Genomic DNA, 21,582 nt, shown 5'->3' with positions numbered 1-21,582 from the left:
CTGACAGAAACTATCATCTTTAGTCCATACTTGCCAACCCTCCCGGATTTTCCGGGAGACTCCCGAAATTCAGCGCCTCTCCCGAAAACCTCCCGGGACAAATTTTCTCCCGAAAATCTCCCGAAATTCAGGCGGAGCTGGAGGCCACGCCCCCTCCAGCTCCATGCGGACCTGAGTCCGCTTTCCCACAATATAAACAGTGTGCCTGCCCAATCACGTTATAACTGTAGAATGATCGAGGGTGAGTTCTTGGTTTCTTATGTGGGTTTATTGTTAGGCAGTTTCATTAACGTCCTCCCAGCGCGGTAACAACACACAAACCGTAAAGCAGTTTGTCTGCCGTAAACAGCAATGTTGTGACACTCTTAAACAGGACAATACTGCCATCTATAACATCAATAACATATATGGCTTTTAGAGAGTGCAGTGCACAACTGCGCACACAACAAGGAGACGAAGCAGAAGAACGAGGAAGATACAGATACGACGAGTAAGATGAAGAAATACGCTTTGTAGCACCTTTCCTGCCTGAGTCCGGCGATTAGTTGCAAATCTTGTTTTATTGATTGCTGGCACACAGCCAATCCAACACAAAACAAACTAGTCCCGTCCGCACTCACGCTACCGCTCCCTCTCTTCTCTCGCCCACACACTCACTGACGTCACTCACCTCACATGCTCACCTAATAAAGGGCCACACACACACACACATACGCTACTCTCATAACAGCTTGTAAGTTCCAAGCCGCAGCTGCGATTGGACCTGGATAGCCTCCAGGAAGAAGTAGTGGACTACCAAGTGTTTGGCACTGAAGATCTTCCTCAGGAAGCAAAGATTGACCGGTTTTGGGTCATGCTAGGGAGAGATGAAAGATTCCAGACTCTAATGCATCATCAGAGAGGGTGTTCAGCATGGTTAGAAAAATAGTGACAGAGAATAGAACAAGGATGGACAATTCAACCCTTAACTCAACAATGAGTAGATGAGTGTTATGTGTGTGTATATGTGTAAATAAATGAACACTGAAATTCAAGTATTTATTTTATTTATATATACATATATATATAATAAAATAAATATATATATATATATATATAGCTAGAATTCACTGAAAGTCAAGTATTTCTTATATATATATATATATATATATGAAATACTTGACTTGGTGAATTCTAGCTGTAAATATACTCCTACCCTCTTAACCACGCCCCCGCCCCACCCTGACCACGCCCCCCCCACCTCTTGAAATCGGAGGTCTCAAGGTTGGCAAGTATGCTTTAGTCATATGTCTGTAAAATTCAGCTATGACATTCCCTGGTTTCATAGTTTGTGAAATAACAGGAATAGACTGCACAAGTTTGACTACATTTACCATCTGCATAGGTATATTTTGAGTACCATGTATGAGCCTTAACAAGTATCCATTTTTGTCTTCATCGGTGTTCCAAGTGAGATGTTTTTAGGGTCACTAAGAGGACCACCCCTATCGACAAGCTGTTTGTAAACTTCTGCATCATATATATCTTCAATGTTGTTAGCATCTGCCTTCTTTCTGCTTAATCTAAAGTTGAGCTTCTCCTGAAAACCTGGCTTGAGGAACAATGACCTTATGTGAGCCTTAATTGGAACCTCTGTAAAGGATGAGGATCTTTCTTCTGACACACTGGTCCCACAAGACAGGCATTTTATTTGTTTACTTTCTAATGGCCCAAAACAGTTACTGCAGTATTTATGTAATAAAATAGGCGATGATGCAGAGCGGGATAAAAACAAGTTTTTGAACTTCTGCACACTGTTTAAGCAGTCTGCATTCAGACTATCGGGACAAAGCAACTTGAACATTTTCAGCAAATCGCTTATAGGGCCTTATCAGTGACTTTATGACAGTTTTCATAAGCCATGATGATCAGAAGGCACTCTGCCACGGTTACTGATGCATTGTCATATATTGGTTTGTCTGTTGTGTACTTGATATTTGACTCTTCTGCACACTCCTCACTCAAACTATCTTCAAATCCTTCATTAAACGTATGTCCGTCATTGTACATCCAATCCCCCATATCAGGGAGAGATTCCTCAAATGATTGAGATGGATCATATTCAGCATCGACATGTAGTTCAGTTGTTAGGCCATCAGGAAGATCTACGAGGGCTGATCTGGAAAATGGTTTTCCATTGTCTTTGATAGAGTCAAAAGTAGAAATATTTTCATGTGCTGAAATTAAAATAGAATAAAAATCAATTAAGGTTTTTTATAACATTTTGTCACAAGGCAAAACGTATAACATCTCAGCATATCGCTCACATTCTTACACTCAAAAGTTTGTCATATTTTAGCAGGATATGCTTTGTGACAAAATTCACAGCAAAACATTAGTCAGACACAGAAGACGGTGGGTGTACCTGGCGGGTAGGGAGAGGCTTGATGTTCCAGAGTGGTACATCCTGCATGGACACCTGGAGGTTGGATGTGTTCCATATGAAGAGCAGTGTTTTGGGCTCCTTCAGGAGGCACCGCCTCCTGCAGTGTTCCCCTGCTGCTACCTCCTGACACAAAGAAGAGGAACCAAAAAACTCTAAAGATTAAAATAATTAAAAGAAAAGAAGAAAACTTGCGAAACAAAAAGCAAGTTGACATAAATTGAACACATTATACAAATCTAGCTAATGGAATGCATTTACTTTTTCCCCACATCTTGATCGCATTGTAGTTCATGTTTACATATCTTCTGTGTTTGTGGTAACACATAATCCACAGTATTAAATGTAACTCATCACAATACAACACGCACTATAAAAAGAAAGTGTGGAACTTCAGCGATAAACAATGCCAATGATTAGTAAATACACAGCAGCAAACCAAACCTATGAGAAAGGATCTTGACGAGGGATGCAACATTATTGTAATATTGCGTTATTTTGGTTTCAAAATTCTCACAATAATGCCGTGATGTGTGACGCTATCAAACGAGAACTCCCGTCAGTGTGTTTTTTTCTGACAATATTAAGTGGGCTGATCTGAGAAGTAAACTCGATCTCCTATGATAACCCGCGCAGTGTGGGACAACAAAGTTCAAACAGGGGACATTATATAGGGGCGAAAAAGAGGAAGTGTGCAGGAGTGACGAGAACGTTTGTGCTTTGTAGATCGGAGGAATTGTTGCTGTGAAATATTTCTGTGCCTATAACTGCTGTGTTAGATTAAACTAAAATATGTGTGTTACTTGAAATTCTGGATGATTTTGCACCATTCCTTTGCACTTAAAATACCTGTTTATAATAATAAATAGGACTACAACATATGAACATTATGTTTGTATTCAATTACAGTAAGTGTGTTTATCCTAAACATTCCTGCCACTTCATTTAACACACGTTGACATTTTTGTAACAATATCTTACCGTGGCTTTAACACTGTGACGATATGATTCAATTATAAATAAAGATTTCTACACATAGAAGTAATCATCAATTTAAAGTGCCCTCTTTGGGGATTGTAGTAGAGATCCTTCAGGATTCATGAACTTCATCCTAAACATGTATTTTGTTGAAGTATTATTCAATAAATATATTTCTAAAGGATTTTTTAAGTGTTGCTATTTTTCGAATATTTAAAATAAATCTCACGTGCGTACCCCTTGGCATACCTTCAAGTACCCCCCACTGGTCTAACATACGCAAATACATTGCTGCAAGTCGTAGCACACATGTTGCAAGTTATCATCTTTTTGAGATGACTATGACATTATGATCTATATGACAAATATGAAGAAAACTTAGCTCGCTAGCATGCGGCGGTACATGTGGTCAACGATAGTGTCTGTGATGCTGACTGTGACGCTATGTCATTTCGGACTTTATAAATATATATATATATAAAGCAATTCAAACAGAAAATGACACATCAAGTACAATTAAGTGACTCTTACCTTGTAATCAAAAACACACCATGCAGTAGGATGGATTTAGCTGCGGCGGCCAGGTGAAATGAAGCTCGGTTGGACGAATTGTGGGCGGACCCAAGAAAAAAGTCTGAAAAATACTGAATTATACTGTAGTTTTACAGTAACTTAACTGCTGGTCGATATTTTTTGTAAAATGCAACACAATTTACAGTACTTAACTGCTTTTAAGAAGAACAGTATATAACTGTAATTTTTTTTTGTATTTTTACAGTAATTTTTTACAGTGTAGTATTGAAGTGTCGAAATGACAAAACGAAAACCTGCAAAACGATGGAGAAGAACTGGTAAAGAAGTCGACTCAAATAAACGATCAAGAAGGACTGTACAATTGGTGAGTAGCCTGGCATAGTGGTGGTGCATTAAACTGGCAGCAGATATATGTGATACTTTATTTTTCTTCCTGCAGCCACCAATGTGAATGTGGAGACTGATGAGTAATATCTAAGTAAGTTATATGTATATGCGTGTTCTTTGTTTATGTGAATTAGTTCTGATTGAGATTTACAGACCAGATAGATGGATAAAAAGCTGTCCACAGTTTGTCAGGAACAAGCATGGAAATATTGCTTTCTTTTACCCTGATTACAGTAGCACATATATGAAGAATGAAACTTGAAATTTGAGTTATCTCAGCATGTGTAATTAATCTTCTTTGAACCTTTCATCTTCAAGTTAAGGCTGGTAGGTAACATCAAGTCATGATTAGGGATGTAACAATATCAAAATTTCATGGTATTCTATTTTTCAACAAGTTTTTAGTTGTTTTTATATCTTTTTTTCCAAATAGTTCAAGAAAGACCACTACAAATGAGCAATATTTTGCACTGTTATACAATTTAATAAATCAGAAACTGATGACATAGTGCTGTAATTTACTTCTTTATCTCTTTTTTTCAACCAACAATGCTTTGCTCTGATTAGGGGGTACTTGAATTAAAAAAAATGTTCACAGCACTGAAAAAAGGTTGAGAACCACTGTCCTAAGGCAGTGGTTCTCAACCTTTTTTCAGTGATGTACCCCCTGTGAACATTTTTTTAATTCAAGTACCCCCTAATCAGAGCAAAACATTTTTGGTTGAAAAAAAGAGATAAAGAAGTAAAATACAGCACTATGTCATCAGTTTCTGATTTATTAAATTGTATAACAGTGCAAAATATTTCTCATTTGTACTAGTCTTTCTTGAACTATTTGGAAAAAATATATAAAACAACTAAAAATTTGTTGAAAAATAAACAAGTGATTCAATTATAAATAAAGATTTCTACACATAGAAGTAATCATCAACTTAAAGTGCCCTCTTTGGGGATTGTAATAGAGTTCCATCTGGATTCATCAACTTCATTCTCAATATTTCTTCACAAAAAAATAAATCTTTAACATCAATATTTATGGAACATTTCCACATGTCTCAGCTGCATTACTGCTACGTTTTAACCAAGCCTCCATTGTTTTCTACATGGATAGTTGATTGACAGTTGGTGCTGTGTGGCACCGCCAGGTAGGGTCAAACCATCATGGCATGGGGGAAACTCTGGCTTTGTGGTAATGAATAGAATAGCCTACTTGATTTGATGTTCAGTTTATGAACTTACATTCATATTTTGTCGAAGTATTATTCAATAAATATATTTATAAAGGATTTTTGAATAGTTGTATTATTATTAATATTAAAAAATATTAAAAAAAAATCTAACGTACCCCTTGGTATACCTTCAAGTACCCCCAGGGGTACGTGTACCCCGATTTGAGAACCACTACCTTAGGAGACTACATGTAAACAGAGTAAAGAGAGAGCGAGTGAGGTGGCCATTCCAAATACCTTTTAAAATGTTACCCATATTGGATACTGTTTAGGAACATAAACTGCATTTCTTGACTGTACCAGTTGCTGGTGACAAAGTCACAATAAAACGTTGGATGATCAGCATGGAAGGTGATGTCATCTGCGAAGGCGTCCAACCTAGCTTCATCTCAGGGCTTGCTGCCCTTCTTGCCACCTACTATGTGTTCAACTTGGAATACCAAGAGGAAGGTGCTCGGACATTGGAATTTGTTCAAAGGTAAATCCCCTTGATACTGTTCAATACTGTTAGGATATTTCGCCCCTTTTCTCACCTCTGTTCAGGAATTTGACTTGTCATTTCCCCAAGTTTGTGCCTTAAATCAATGACTCTTCTGTTCCTTTGTGGACTTTCTTATTAGGGACCAAAGCACCAGTTTGACTCTAGGATACAGAGAAGGTAGGTAATGTGCAGGTAAAGATATGTTGACTGGGTCAAAGAAGGAAGCACCTGTTTGACCCCAGGATGCAGAAAAAGTAGGTAATTTGCAGGTAAAGATATGTTGACTGGGATCACCCTGTCAACATATCTTTACCTGCAGGAAGCACCAGCGTGACCCGAGGATGCAGAGCAAGTAGGTAATGTGCGGGTGAAGATATGTTGAATGGGTAAAGGCAGGAAGCACCAGCGTGACCCCACCATGCAGAGAAGGTAGGCAATGTGCGGGTGAAGGTATGTTGAATGGGTGAAAGAAGGAAGCGCAGGTGTGGTCGAGGCAATGCAGACACGGTAGGTAATGTGCAGGTGAAGATATGTTGTATGGTGAAAGAAATAAGCACCAGTGTGACCCCAGGATGCAGGGAAGGTAGGTAAGGTGCAGGTAAAGTTATGTTGAATGGGTAAAGGCAGGACACACCAGCTAGACTCCAGGATACAGAGAAGGTAGGTAATGTGCAGGTAAAGATATGTTGAATGGGTAAAGGCAGGAAACACCAGCTAGACTCCAGGATACAAAGAAGGTAGGTAATGTGCAGGTAAAGATATGTTGAATGGGTAAAGGCAGGAAACACCAGCCAGACTCCAGGATACAGAGAAGGTAGGTAATGTGCAGGTAAAGATATGTTGAATGGGTAAAGGCAGAAAGCACCAGCATGACCACACTATGCAGAGAAGGTAGGTAATGTGCAGGGAAAGATATGTTGAATGGGTAAAGGCAGAAAGCACCAGCGTGACCACACTATGCAGAGAAGGTAGGTAATGTGCAGGTAAAGATATGTTGAATGGGTAAAGGCAGGAAGCACCAGTGTGACCCCAGGATGCAGAGAAGATAGGTAATGAGCAGGTAACGATATGTTAAATGGGTGAAAGCAGGAAACATCAGCGTAAATACACGGTCCCGTAGATGGAGAGAAAACACATAAATAGAGAGAGGGATTGGGGAGGCTTTAGCATTGTCTTCCTCTCTGAATTTGTCTTAATGGGTTTTAGAGCATTCACTCATCTACAGCTGTGGTTATGGTTTAGGCTCACATATATCCTAAAATTGATATGAATATTTGTGCAGTGCATATTCCTAAATTAACAATGTGAGGAGTTCTGTATCGACTGCAAGTAATCTTCAATCACAACAGAATATCTAATATGCCTTCTCTCTTTTTTAGGCGATTCATTGGCGTTAACCCTGAGAGGGGAACAAAGGCTAGCCAGGGAAAGGTGGTGTCCAAGAAGACTGGGAAGCGGGTCCAGAAAAAGGCAGCAACTGTAAATCCTCACGTAGCCACCCTTATAAAACATCTCACAGACTTTGAGTGGGGCTTTATGTAGTCGACAACTAAACACTGGACTCGTGTTCAGTTATTTGTCTCCAGTTTGAAATTAAGTTGACATGTTCTAAATGTTAAAATGCTTTACTGAAAATAAGAAGAATGCACTAAATGTACATTGAATGTATTTGATGCGCTTTAAAATAATTGGTTAATAAAAGCATAAACTTGCAAGGCCATTTCTCCAGTCATTTTTATGCCAGCAGATTGCAGGGGTTTTGATTTTGAAAAATTAAAAGTTCAACTCATTAACTTCTAGTGGCATCATACTGTAAAGCTCAGTCTATAGTGCTTACAATTATTTTACTGTAATTAACTGTTCATGGATATTACAGTAGATACACTAAAATAACAGTGTAATGCCGCTAAACAGATGACAGTATTATGCTGTGAAGCGTATATTTGATACAGCACAGTACTGTGATACCTTTTACAGTAATAAACTGTAGTGATAAATCACAGTATGTGTGCTGTAGAAAAACAGTATATACTGGAACCATTAGCTGCCAGTAGGTTACTGTATTTAAACGGTGAAAATTCTTACAGTGTATGTAAATACAGACAAAGGTTGCTGGAATACATAGTGGAACTTCTTCCATCCATCCATCCATCCATCCATCCATCTTCTTCCGCTTATCCGAGGTCGGGTCGCGGGGGCAGCAGCCTAAGCAGGGAAGCCCAGACTTCCCTCTCCCCAGCCACTTCGTCCAGCTCCTCCCGGGGATCCTGAGGCGTTCCCAGGCCAGCCGGGAGACATAGTCTTCCCAACGTGTCCTGGGTCTTCCCCGTGGCCTCCTACCGGTCGGACGTGCCCTAAACTCCTCCCGAGGGAGGCGATCGGGTGGCATCCTGACCAGATGCCCGAACCACCTCATATGGCTCCTCTCGATGTGGAGGAGCAGCGGCTTTACTTTGAGCTCCCCCCGGATGACAGAGCTTCTCACCCCTTCTCTAAGGGAGAGTCCTGCCACCCGGCGGAGGAAACTCATTTCGGTCGCTTGTACCCGTGATCTTGTCCTTTCGGTCATAACCCAAAGCTCATGACCATAGGTGAGGATGGGAACATAGATCGACCGGTAAATTGAGAGCTTTGCCTTCCGGCTCAGCTCCTTCTTCACCACAACGGATCGATACAGCGTCCGCATTACTGAAGATGCCACACCGATCCGCCTGTGGATTTCACGATCCACTCTTCCCTCAAAACTTTTCAGCTTTATAAAATCAAATTTTGTGAATTTCCAAACCAAAAAAACAGCATTAACTGAAATATTATTTTATCTGCCATCAAATAATTGTTTCAGTAAATAGTATGTGAATGACAAATATAAATATTTAATGTGTTTCATTGTCAAAACCCCAACATCTGTATCCACTTTGATTTCAGGATGAAAAGTTCTGAACCTGTGGACCCTGAAAACAATTATTTGCCATCATTTTATTACTTTTTAATCATGGTCAAAATGTTCATAGAGTGTAAATATCCACTCTACAATCTCATGTGTCAAAACTAGGGAGTAAAAAAATTAACATTTCATGTCATGGTTACAATTGTTATCACAGTATTGATAAATGTGCTCAAGAAGTACTTGAACACACACTGAAATCTTACAAACAAGTTTTATTGACGAAAAAAAAATATAGTAATATATAAATTCCGCATTTTTAAAAATTAAATATGAATTAAGATATATAAAAATATAAATAAAAGTAGTGTAAGGATGGGGGTTGAAGGATGAGTGTCAAAAAACAGAGCTAACTTTGCTTTCTTATCAACAATCGAGCGTTAACTAAACACCCATGGGTTCTCAGAGCAACACACAACACCAGAAATGTGTCCCGTGAAAACCTGTCCGATCCGGAGCTTTCCATCCATCCATCCATCCATCTTCTTCCGCTTATCCGAGGTCGGGTCGCGGGGGCAGCAGCTTAAGCAGGGAAGCCCAGACTTTCCTCTCCCCAGCCACTTCGTCCAGCTCCTCCCGGGGGATCCCGAGGCGTTCCCAGGCCAGCCGGGAGAGATAGTCTTCCCAGCGTGTCCTGGGTCTTCCCCGTGGCCTCCTACCGGTCGGACGTGCCCGAAACACCTTCCTAGGGAGGCGTTCGGGTGGCATCCTGACCAGATGCCCGAACCACCTCATCTGGCTCCTCTCGATGTGGAGGAGCAGCGGCTTTACTTTGAGCTCCCCCCGGATGACAGAGCTTCTCACCCTATCTTTAAGGGAGAGCCCCGCCACCCGGCGGAGGAAACTCATTTCGGCCGCCTGTACCCGTGATCTTGTCCTTTCGGTCATAACCCAAAGCTCATGACCATAGGTGAGGATGGGAACGTAGATCGACCGATAAATTGAGAGCTTTGCCTTCCGGCTCAGCTCCTTCTTCACCACAACGGATCGATACAGCGTCCGCATTACTGAAGATGCCGCACCGATCCGCCTGTCGATCTCACGATCCACTCTTCCCCCACTCGTGAACAAGACTCCGAGGTACTTGAACTCCTCCACTTGGGGCAAGATCTCCTCCCCAACCCGGAGATGGCACTCCACCCTTTTCCGGGAGAGAACCATGGACTCGGACTTGGAGGTGCTGATTCTCATCCCAGTCGCTTCACACTCGGCTGCGAACCGATCCAGTGAGAGCTGAAGATCTTGGCCGGAGGAAGCCATCAGGACCACATCATCTGCAAATAGCAGAGACCTAATCCTGCAGCCACCAAACCAGATCCCCTCAACGCCCTGACTGCGCCTAGAAATTCTGTCCATAAAGGTTATGAACAGAATCGGTGACAAAGGGCAGCCTTGGCGGAGTCCAACCCTCACTGGAAACGTGTCCAACTTACTGCCGGCAATGCGGACCAAGCTCTGACACTGATTATACAGGGAGCGAACTGCCACAATAAGACAGTCCATTACCCCATACTCTCTGAGCACTCCCCACAGGACTTCCCGGGGTACACGGTCGAATGCCTTCTCCAAGTCCACAAAGCACATATAGACTGGTTGGGCAAACTCCCATGCACCCTCAAGGACCCTGCCGAGAGTATAGAGCTGGTCCACAGTTCCACGACCAGGACGAAAACCACACTGTTCCTCCTGAATCCGAGGTTCGACTATCCGGCGTAGTCTCCTCTCCAGTACACCTGAATAGACCTTACCGGGAAGGCTGAGGAGTGTGATCCCACGATAGTTGGAACACACCCTCCGGTTCCCCTTCTTAAAGAGAGGAACCACCACCCCGGTCTGCCAATCCAGAGATACCGCCCCCAATGTCCACGCGATGTTGCAGAGTCTTGTCAACCAAGACATCCCCACAACATCCAGAGCCTTAAGGAACTCCGGGCGGATCTCATCCACCCCCGGGGCCTTGCCACCGAGGAGCTTTTTAACTACCTCGGCAACCTCAGCCCCAGAAATAGGAGAGCCCACCACAGATTCCCCAGGCCCTGCTTCCTCATAGGAAGACGTGCTGGTAGGATTGAGGAGGTCTTCGAAGTATTCCCTCCACCGATCCACAACATCCGCAGTCGAGGTCAGCAGAGCACCATCCCCACCATACACGGTGTTGACACTGCACTGCTTCCCCTTCCTGAGGCGGTGGATGGTGGTCCAGAATTGCTTCGAAGCCGTCCGGAAGTCTTTTTCCATGGCCTCCCCGAACTCCTCCCATGTCCGAGTTTTTGCCTCCGCGACCGCTGAAGCCGCACACCGCTTGGCCTGTCGGTACCTGTCTGCTGCCTCGGGAGTCCCATGAGCCAAAAGAACTCGATAGGACTCCTTCTTCAGCCTGACGGCATCCCTTACCGCCGGCGTCCACCAACGGGTTCTAGGATTACCGCCACGACAGGCACCAACTACCTTGCGGCCACAGCTCCAATCGACCGCCTCGACAACAGAGGTACGGAACATCGTCCACTCGGACTCAATGTCCAGCACCTCCCTCGTGACATGTTCAAAGTTCTTCCGGAGGTGGGAATTGAAACTCTCTCTGACAGGAGACTCTGCCAGGCGTTCCCAGCAAACCCTCACAATGCGTTTGGGCCTGCCAGGTCTGTCCGGCATCCTCCCCCACCATCGCAGCCAACTCACCACCAGGTGGTGATCGGTAGAAAGCTCCGCCCCTCTCTTCACCCGAGTGTCCAAAACATGAGACCGCAAATCCGATGACACAACTACAAAGTCGATCATGGAACTGCGGCCTAGGGTGTTCTGGTGCCAAGTGCACATATGGACACCCTTATGTTTGAACATGGTGTTTATTATCGACAATCTGTGACGAGCACAAAAGTCCAATAACAGAACACCACTCGGGTTCAGATCCGGGCGGCCATTCTTCCCAATCACACCTCTCCAGGTTTCACTGTCGCTGCCAACATGAGCGTTGAAGTCCCCCAGTAGAACGAGGGAATCACCCGGGGGAGCACTCTCCAGTACTCCCTCGAGTGAATCCAAAAAGGGTGGGTACTCTGAGCTGCCGTTTGGCGCGTAAACGCAAACAACAGTCAGGACCCGTCCCCCCACCCGAAGGCGGAGGGAAGCTACCCTCTCGTCCACCGGGTTGAACTCCAACGTGCAGGCTTTGAGCTGAGGGGCAACAAGAATTGCCACCCCAGCCCGTCGCCTCTCACTGCCGGCAACGCCAGAGTGGAAGAGAGTCCAGCCCCTCTCAAGAGAAGTGGTTCCAGAGCCCTTGCTGTGCGTCGAAGTGAGTCCGACTATATCTAGCCGGAACTTCTCCACCTCACGCACTAGCTCAGGCTCCTTCCCCCCCAGCGAAGTGACGTTCCACGTCCCAAGAGCCAGCTTATGTAGCCGAGGATCGGACCGCCAAGTGCCCTGCCCTCGGCTGCCGCCCAGCTCACACTGCACCCGACCACTATGGCCCCTGCTATGGGTGGTGAGCCCATTGGAGGGGGGACCCACGTTGCCTCTTCGGGCTGTGCCCGGCCGGGCCCCATGGGGACAGGCCAGGCCACCAGGCGCTCGCCATCGTGCCCCACCCCCGGGCCTGGCTCCAGAGGGGGGCCCCGGTGACCCGCGTCCGGGCGAGGGAAATCTGGGTCCTTTGTTTATGTTCTTCATCGAGGTCTTCGAGCTGCTCTTTGTCTGATCCCTCACCTAGGACCAGTTTGCCTTGGGAGACCCTACCAGGGGGCATAGAAACCCCCGGACAACATAGCTCCTAGGATCATTGGGACACGCAAACTCCTCTACCACGGTAAGGTGGCAGCTCAGAGAGGAGCTTTCAACAATAACAAAAGTTCCATTGATGAATTAAGTAAACAATATCAAAAAATAGGATCCAAACAAAATTTATGGAACGCTCGGCTCGGTCGCTGGTACTTGCTGTTGCTCTTGCCTAAACGCCGCACTGAATTTCAGGACAGGGAAACCAAAACAAGCTGGCTAGTTAGCATAATTAGCATCATCGAGCTAGCTTACTTGTTGTTGATACTGTTACGTGATTGGCTGTTGGCGTGTCCCTTCCAATGCTCAGTAAATACTGTTAACTGATTGTCTGTTATAGCATGTCCCTCCCATTGCTCAGTGACACTTCCTGTTTTCTGTTTCCTGGGTTCCCAAAGCGCGAGTGACCTCATGCAGCGAATCTTGCTTGCTCAAATATTTTATCGAACGCATTCAATATTTATATCATTATGTGTCTATTGCGATATATATTTATTGTTTTATTGGCCCAGGGCTATGTAGTATTAATTCTTAAAAAAATATTTTCGGGGCTTGCGTGGGAGCACAACGTGCAGATAGAAATGTTCCTCTTTTTTGTAAATGTTCCTCTTTTGTCAAAGGGTGCTAACAGGTCTGTACTTCCTGTGTGAAAGAAAGTAGGTAAGGCGGAAATCTCCATATGCCATAGTTTAAAAAACATTTTTAATCCAAATATAAGTACTGGTTTGACAGTTTATACTTAATTGTACATTTTATAAATAATCCTGCGATATATAAAGTACGTTTTTGGTGATAGTCAATGTTATGTATAACTTAATATTGTAAAATCTGTCATAATCTGTTGGTATTGTTGACTAAGTGAGTTGTCTATTTCCTTGCAGTCAAGAAGATTTCATCTTCAGTATTGGTCCAGTTCCTTGGTCTTTGATGTGAAATGTTTTTGTTTAGGAGTACTGTACAGAATGTTTATATAGATCTTGGTCATGGTACATTTATTTTCATTATTGGTACCGTCCATCATAGAGTGAGGAGAACAAATCATTTATACACTGCTGATTTTGTAGTTTGAGGTCTGTTACTTTTATTATTATTATTATTATTATTATTATTATTATTATTATTATTATTATTATTATTATTATTATTATTATAGGTACACTTCAATTGTAAGTGATAGAATCCAAAACAAAAATCCATAAAATCACATTGTGTGAATTTTTTAAAAAGTAATTAATGTGCATCTTTTTGCATGATATCCATATTTGATACTTCAAATATACTCCCAAAAGAGGTTTCTAGGTGATCAATTCCACGGAAAAAAATGCAAATTACCTGAAAACCATAGAATGTGATTTTTTGTTTTGTTTTATATTTTACAGTCTATTAAATACTTTTTCTCCTCACTATACATAGACTAAGGTCCACTTTGGCCGCTGGAGGTTAAAATGTGGGTAATTTCAGTAATTTTTTTGTAGTTCAGTATTTCTCATCTCTTTTGACAGGAGAGATGCAGGCAGCCCATCTGTCGAGGGCACTATCTCATATCGACCACATGGACGCCATGTGATGGATGTTGGGAGGAGTTCGAAAAAATCCTGCGAGAAAAGCAACAAATCGAAGAAGTCCTCTTGAAAATAGGCAAGTAATTCATGCTAATTTATTCATGATGTAATTGTTTTGTTTACTTAAATTTGGGATTTGGCCTCGAACACATTATTTTCTCATTCTGGTATTGTTTGTGCTATTTTTTCCCTTTCAGATCCGGACCAAGTCAGAGTACTCCAAACTCTCTGCGACCTCGTTAGTGACAAATACAGCGACAGCCCTCCTCAACAATCGGGCCAGCAGGAGCTCTTTCCTGAGAGCGGCGTATTCATGTCATCGTTCCGCCTTGCTGCCATGAGTCATGCTTCAAAGCCCAATTGCATGCGTTTATTCCACACACTTTTTGACCACTTTTTTTTACAGTTGAGGAGTGTCAAAATGCTGTCGCTTTTGGTCGCCCTGGAAACAAGCCTGCAGGAACAGAAAAGCGCATCCTTGACCGGAAAAAAGTTGAAGAAATCCGAAGTAAGTTTTCCCAAACTGAGGGTGTTTTCAGGCCAAAATTGTGTAACAATAATTAAATAGAAGTTCAATACGAGAAAGTTTGATCCCTTATAGATTATAGCACACGAGAAGCATAACTGAATGTTACATAATTACAGTTTGTGATTGGCCAAAAAACTAGCATTGTGATAAGCAATATCGTGTTATGTCCATCAACTTGAAGTGTGGTTGTGTGTATTAATGTACTGTATGTGCAGGGTTTCCGCAAGGCATGAAGTCATTAAATGGATTTTGTGTAAATTAAGGCCTTAAATGGCAATAAAAAGCATTAAAAGCGTTGTCCAGAGGCATTTAAAAAATGTAATACAATTGTAGGACATGGCCGATAGTCAATATGTCAAACAGTAAATTAAAATTAACTTAAGAACGTTACGGTCATCGAAATTGCTACATCTGTCTCTGTGTGTGTTTATTCTTTTAGCTGAAGCTGCCAAACTGCATACAAGATGTAAGGTGGGAACGCGACAAAAGCACTGCCTCAATACGGCACAATGAAACTGCTCTGGGGGCCTAAACTTTTCCATTCTTTGGTCACTGTAGGCGTGTAGTCCTTAACTGTGACATCATGTCAGGATAATGGGGAAGCTGAGCTTTTTTCTTACACGACTCGTTTATTTCAATCACCTCCACTTCAACACATATGAGCTAACTTGGCTAACATTAGCAACTGTCGTGACGCAGGCGCCTCAAGTGATGGCTTAGGATGGACAAACAAGGCAATTTTCACAGCAGACCACAACTCTTTTATTCTCTGACGTTCCCACAATAAATGAATACGAGTTCTTTCAGCTTGCTATTTACTGTAAATATTTTAAACAACAGAGAGGGTGTAAAATACAATATTTTCAATATTGGCAAATTAATATAATTGACATAGCTTTTTTTTAATGCATTTTATTGGCATTTTTCCAAATACCGTTCTGTATTTTTCTAAAATGTTTAAATCGATCATCCATGTCCAAACACATGCATAATTTGCAATCCTAGTATGATGTTCATTTATTATTCTATAAAACCTTTTAACTATTTTAAAACAAATTGTAATTGTAAAATGGTATCCTCCAGTTTGTGGCTATTATAAGACATATTTTCAGAGAATATATTTATATTTACAGCATGTTTTAAACAGACACAACTAAAAAAATGGCTTATGGGTATATTATATTGATCATCTGATGCAGAATTGGATGTTTGTTTAGAGGGCTTAAGTGCAGTTCTCCTTTAATTTTTTTGATGGACGGAACCTTTTAATTGGCCATTCTACGGCCATGCACACAGTCAAAACACTAGATGGTACTCCAGAAAAATAAATAAATAAAAATACATTCTCCAGTTAAACAGCTTTGTAAGCCAATTCTAATACACGAGAGCGTAACAGTTAATCTAAACTTTTAAACTAATTAACTTGTCTAATGCTTGCAACTGTGTGTATACAGATAATTGTAGGCTTTTGACTACCGGTATATATAATAACTATATGCAGTCGCACATGGGCATTACATTTTTTTAAGTACCGGTACCAAAAAAATGGCATTAAAAAGCATTACCGGTAAATTAGATTTGCATTATTATTATTATTGCATTGCATAGATTTGATACCTGTAGAAACTCGGATGTGGCAAAATTAAGAATGCCTGATTATTATGTTCTTGCCTTACAGCGTATGTCCTGAGATGCGGTACCCTTGCTGATTGGGACAATATTGAGGAGGCCAAGCTCAAGCAAGCTTTGGTAAACAAATGTCAGGCAAGAGCAGGTTTTAAGTAGGCCCTTGTACCTGCCAAGTTCATTCTGGGGTAGGATGTTTCCTTTGTAAACATGTTAATATTTTGGTCTGGGGTTGCGCAGTATATATTGTATAAAATTGCCCTATGATGTAGCTTTTAGTACCACGTTATACTGTGACAATGCATATTGAGCTGTGCTGTGTCTCGCAAATTTGGCACTGATGCAACCTCACTAACAAGCTAGCGGCTAATATCCCTTCACAGTGCAAAGCTGTTTCCAAATAAAAAACGGAAATGACGCAGTATGTTACTGCTTACATAATCAGGTATATTAGTAGCTTTTGTAACCAATTTCAAAATGTTTTAATGATCATTTATGTACCAAATGTTATATTGTTATTGCAGGAGGCTGTTCTATTGTTTACAACAGTGTTTCTTAATCATAGGGCTGGGGCCCATTGTTTGGCTGTGAGTACCCCTTGGGGGCCGCCAATAAATATCTGTTTCTTAGCTGTGGTCCGTCCATATGCGCCGCAATGGTACTCACTTTAGTGTAAGATGACTAATTCAGTGTTTGTATTTGAGTGGGCCCCAGACCCCTCTGTAGTGGAAAAGTTGGTCGGGCCCTGAGGTAAAAAATGTTAAGTATCCTTGGTTTTCAATGTGTGATTATTTTTTATATGTAGACCAGTTCCAAACACCACGGTTACAATTTTATAAATGCATTTCAGTTTTTGCTTGGAATATTTCCAAAATGGAAATTTAGTCATTTACTCACCCTCTTACTGAGATTAAGTCAGGTGTTTTTTTTAACTATGGTACATGGTTTGCTCAACAAGGAGTTAAAAAAACTACACCAGACTTTTTCACAACAACAAAGTGAGTACTTAAGGTTAAATTCATTTATTTTTGTATTTGTTTTATTTTTTGTATATTGTTTTCTATGTTGTTTTAATTATTGTGAATGTCAATATGTACATTATGTATGTACTAATTAACTACATTTAAACTGTTGTATTTAATCTATTTTTATATCTTGTATTTTGTATTTGTGTATAGCCAAATAAAGTGATACACCGCTCAATATTTGAGTATTTTTTTAGTGTTATTTCTAATTAAGTCAGATAACGAATATTTAAATTGCACTCAATTTGTTCTCATTATTCTCAAATTTGAGATATGATGGCTTTGTTAAGACATTTAAGAGAAATAATCAAGACATGAAAGAGATATACATAAGATCTCTTTTATTGCTCATACATCTCATTTCTTTCTCTTTTATTCTCCTTCAAAATAAATGAGACATAATTGAGATCAGTGGCATACATATATGAGCTCTCCTCAGTGTATCCCACTTCTCAAATATTGCTCAAATGGTTGTCTCAACTCAACCTCCTTTGTCTCAGTGATGTCTTGTCTCTTTTTAGCTTATTTATTGCTCCTAAGGGTCCCTTAGGAGCAATAAAAGAGAAACAATTGATCACAGAATTAGACAGATATGAGAAGCTCAAAATGTTCTCAAGATACGAGATCAAGCAACGGATGAGCAAGCACATTTTTGCTATGGGTTGTTACATTATAACTATTATTTTCACTTTTACTTTACAACGTTGTCGTATTATTTACTATCATCACATTTTGAATAACCCTTGTCATTTTATGACTTTATTTCTATCTATCATGATTGTACATCTTAATTGTCGCTCCATTACGGTTATTCTCGTCACAAATTCTGACTGTTTCTTGTCATTTGACGAACTCACATTTAGAATTTCATACCATTTTACATCCTTATTCCTTTCATATTACAAATGTATTTTTGAATCTCTAACTTCACAATTTTTTTATTGCGTTCACGTCATATTATGATTTTATTGTTTTCTATTTTTGGCTTCAGCTCTCATCATATTGAGACTTCATTGTCGTCACAATTTGTCTTGTCTTCACACTTTAAGAAAAACTTCAAATATTCTTTATTGTTAATTCCTCCATACATGCATGTCATTATAATGTTACAACTTTATTCTTGGAATGTTTCAACTTTATGTTAATCACTTTTTCTTGTCAAAATACGACTTTATTCCCGTCACACACCACAACTTAATATTTTTATTGTACCACTGGATTCCCGATATTATGACTTTTGTTGTTGTTCGCTTGTGAATCTTTGTGAATCCTTTTTAAAAATGCAAAAGAAAAAACTATTATGTGTTTTTGCGAGATGCTCATATACCCTAAATGTACTAGTTCCCTTAATCCTGCACACTTTTGAGTTTATACTTGCGATATACTGCTTCATAATGCGACACACATTTTCAATGGGAGACAGGTCTGGACTACAGGCAGGCCAGTCTAGTACCCGCACTCTTTTACTACGCAGCCACGCTGTTGTAACACGTGGCTTGGCATTGTCTTGATGAAATAAGCAGGGGCGTCCATAACGTTGCTTGGATGGCAACATATGTTGCTCCAAAACCTGTATGTACCTTTCAGTATTAATGGGGCCTTCACAGATGTGTAAGTTACCCATGCCTTTGGCACTAATACACCCCCATACCATAACAGATGCTGGCTTTTGAACTTTGCACCTATAACAGTGCGGATGGTTCTTTTCCTCTTTGTTCCAGAGGACACAACGTCCACAGTTTCCAAAAACAATTTGAAATGTGGACTCGTCAGACCACAGAACACTTTTCCACTTTGCATCAGTCCATCTTAGATGAACTCCGGCCCTGCGAAGCTGGCGGCGTTTCTGGGTGTTGTTGATAAATGGCTTTGGCTTTGCATAGTAGAGTTTTAACTTGCACTTACAGATGTAGTGACGAACTGTAGTTACTGACAGTGGTTTTCTGAAGTGTTCCTGAGCCCATGTGGTGATATCCTTTGCACACTGATGTCGGTATTTGATGCAGTACCGCCTGAGGGATCGAAGGTCACGGGCATGCCGCTTTTTACGTTCATCCCGCTTTCTCTAGATTCTTGGAACCTTTTGATCATATTAGGGACGGTAGATGGTGAAATCCCTAAATTCCTTTCAATAGCTTGTTGAGAAATGTTGTTCCTAAACTGTTCGACAATTTGCTCATGCATTTGTTCACAAAGTGGTGAATGATTGAGCATTTCATGGAAGCTGCTTTTATACCCAATCATGACACCCACCTGTTCCCAATTAGCCTGTTCACCTGTGGGATGTTCCAAATAAGTGTTTGATGAGCATTCCTCAACTTTCTCAGTCTTGTTTGCCACTTGTGCCAGCTTTTTTGAAACATGTTGCAGGCATCAAATTCCAAATGAGCAAATATTTGCAAAAAATAACAAAGTTTTCCAGTTCGAATGTTAAGTATCTCGTATTTGCAGTCTATTCAATTTAATATAGGTTGAAAAGGATTTGCAAATTATTGTATTTTGTTTTTATTTACCATTTACACAACGTGCCAATTTAACTGGTTTTGGGTTTTGTATTTTGAGCTAGTGAAAGCAGACTTTGAGTCACTAAAAAGTCAATAAAAGTTGTTTTTTTACCAATGCAACGCATGATTTTTCAGTATTTACAAATTTAAGCATTTGAAATCGGCACCTAAAAAGGAATGTGTCATATATTCTAAGCTATGCAATCAGTGGTCTAGTTTGTTGTGTTTAAAGGTGACAGGACACAGCCTTCAGATGACCTCTCACACACAATACACCCAACAAACTGGGATCTGTTCCCAGTCATTGGCCAATAACACCACCCAACAGCTTCTAAATATGTATCTGTACACAGAGCACAGCTCTATCGTCAGACATCACAGGACTACATCGTTGTAGTCATTAGCCATCTGCTGGGTGGAAGTATCCCATTACAATCGTGTCAAAGTCACTGACACACATTTTGCAACTTGAAGACATACTCACTAGTCTCTCAGGGTCACATGCGTTTATTCTGATGTGTAGTTTGACAGCACTGCTGGTTTTGACAATGCAAATAATGCTGCAGATGAACAAGTCTCAAGGCAAACACACATGCGCCTTACAGCGCCTTTTTATCTGCCGCCCTCATTTAAAAAAAAAAAAAAAAAGCTAAAGGAAACCTATGCATTGTTTCATGTTGTCCTCGCCACCCCCTGTTGTGTGCATTGTATGGACGACGACAGAAAAAAACTGTAGACAACATAACATGCATGGGATGCACATAACAGGAAAACGCATTTTTGTTCAGGTATAAATAAGTGAGCTGACCTACTATTGTGTGAAGAAACAATAACCCGTGTATCATGACAGTCTAACTCTTGATGATGATCTAAATATGATACCCTTTTGAAAATATGATAACGATGAATATGAATTTAAAACGGGCAATGTTTTATAGATCAGGGGTTGTTAGACTTTTGGACCTCGGGGCCCAACTTTTCCACTACAACACTGAATTACTAAATAAATAAATTAAAACAAATATTTAACAATATGCTGCAAAAGAAAGGACTCATAAAAATGTTTGAAATATAACAGATACAATCACGTTAAATACATTCCAACTAAATAATTAAAACAATAATAACAATATTATATGTTTCTTAACTAAACTGTCAATAAAATGAAAGTGCAAATGAAAATACACTACTTTAGTCATAATTGTTGCGCTTAAGAAACTGAAGTACCGTATTTTTCGGAGTATAAGCCGAAAATGCATAATAAAGAAGGAAAAAAACATTTATATGTCATGTCTGTGTTGATCATGTTTTTGTTTGGCCATGTGCTGTTTGTTTTTTGGACGCTTTTTAGTTCCTGGTTTCACTCTCTTGTTTTGTCACCATAACAACCATTAGTTTTCACCTGTCACGTCACGCACCTGTTTCACGTTTTGAGTCACCTGTCACTAATCATGTCACTGCTATTTAAGCCTGTCTGTTTCTGTTGTTCCTCCTGGTGTCATTATCAATCAATCAATCAATCAATCAATGTTTATTTATATAGCCCTAAATCACAAGTGTCTCAAAGGGCTGCACAAGCCACAA

At 40.8% G+C, this 21,582-nt stretch overlaps 1 protein-coding gene across 1 annotated transcript; it reads left to right on the top strand.

Annotated features, from left to right (window-relative positions):
• The first annotated feature begins 5,894 nt into the window (after nucleotides 1-5,894).
• On the top strand, nucleotides 5,895-17,539 carry LOC140677461 (uncharacterized). The gene is made up of 6 exons (XM_072912040.1): nucleotides 5,895-6,028; nucleotides 7,411-7,510; nucleotides 14,255-14,390; nucleotides 14,512-14,822; nucleotides 15,283-15,309; nucleotides 16,522-17,539. The coding sequence occupies exons 1-6, from the start codon at nucleotides 5,895-5,897 to the stop codon at nucleotides 16,531-16,533; spliced, it is 720 nt and encodes a 239-aa protein (XP_072768141.1). The 3' UTR covers nucleotides 16,534-17,539.
• Nucleotides 17,540-21,582: the final 4,043 nt, after the last annotated feature.

The sequence above is a fragment of the Nerophis lumbriciformis genome, linkage group LG32, assembly GCF_033978685.3.
Source record: "Nerophis lumbriciformis linkage group LG32, RoL_Nlum_v2.1, whole genome shotgun sequence".
Lineage (NCBI taxonomy): Eukaryota > Metazoa > Chordata > Actinopteri > Syngnathiformes > Syngnathidae > Nerophis > Nerophis lumbriciformis.
Note: the sequence above shows the minus strand (reverse complement) of the source record. Positions and strands in the feature narration are given on the sequence as shown.

Bases quoted from the DNA above. Each gene is read 5' to 3' on its own strand.
- LOC140677461 (XM_072912040.1), top strand. From the start codon at position 5,895: ATGGAAGGTGATGTCATCTGCGAAGGCGTCCAACCTAGCTTCATCTCA. The intron at 7,511-14,254 runs GTAAATCCTCAC...CTCTTTTGACAG, and splicing joins TCCAGAAAAAGGCAGCAACT to GAGAGATGCAGGCAGCCCAT. The intron at 14,391-14,511 runs GCAAGTAATTCA...TTTCCCTTTCAG, and splicing joins AGAAGTCCTCTTGAAAATAG to ATCCGGACCAAGTCAGAGTA.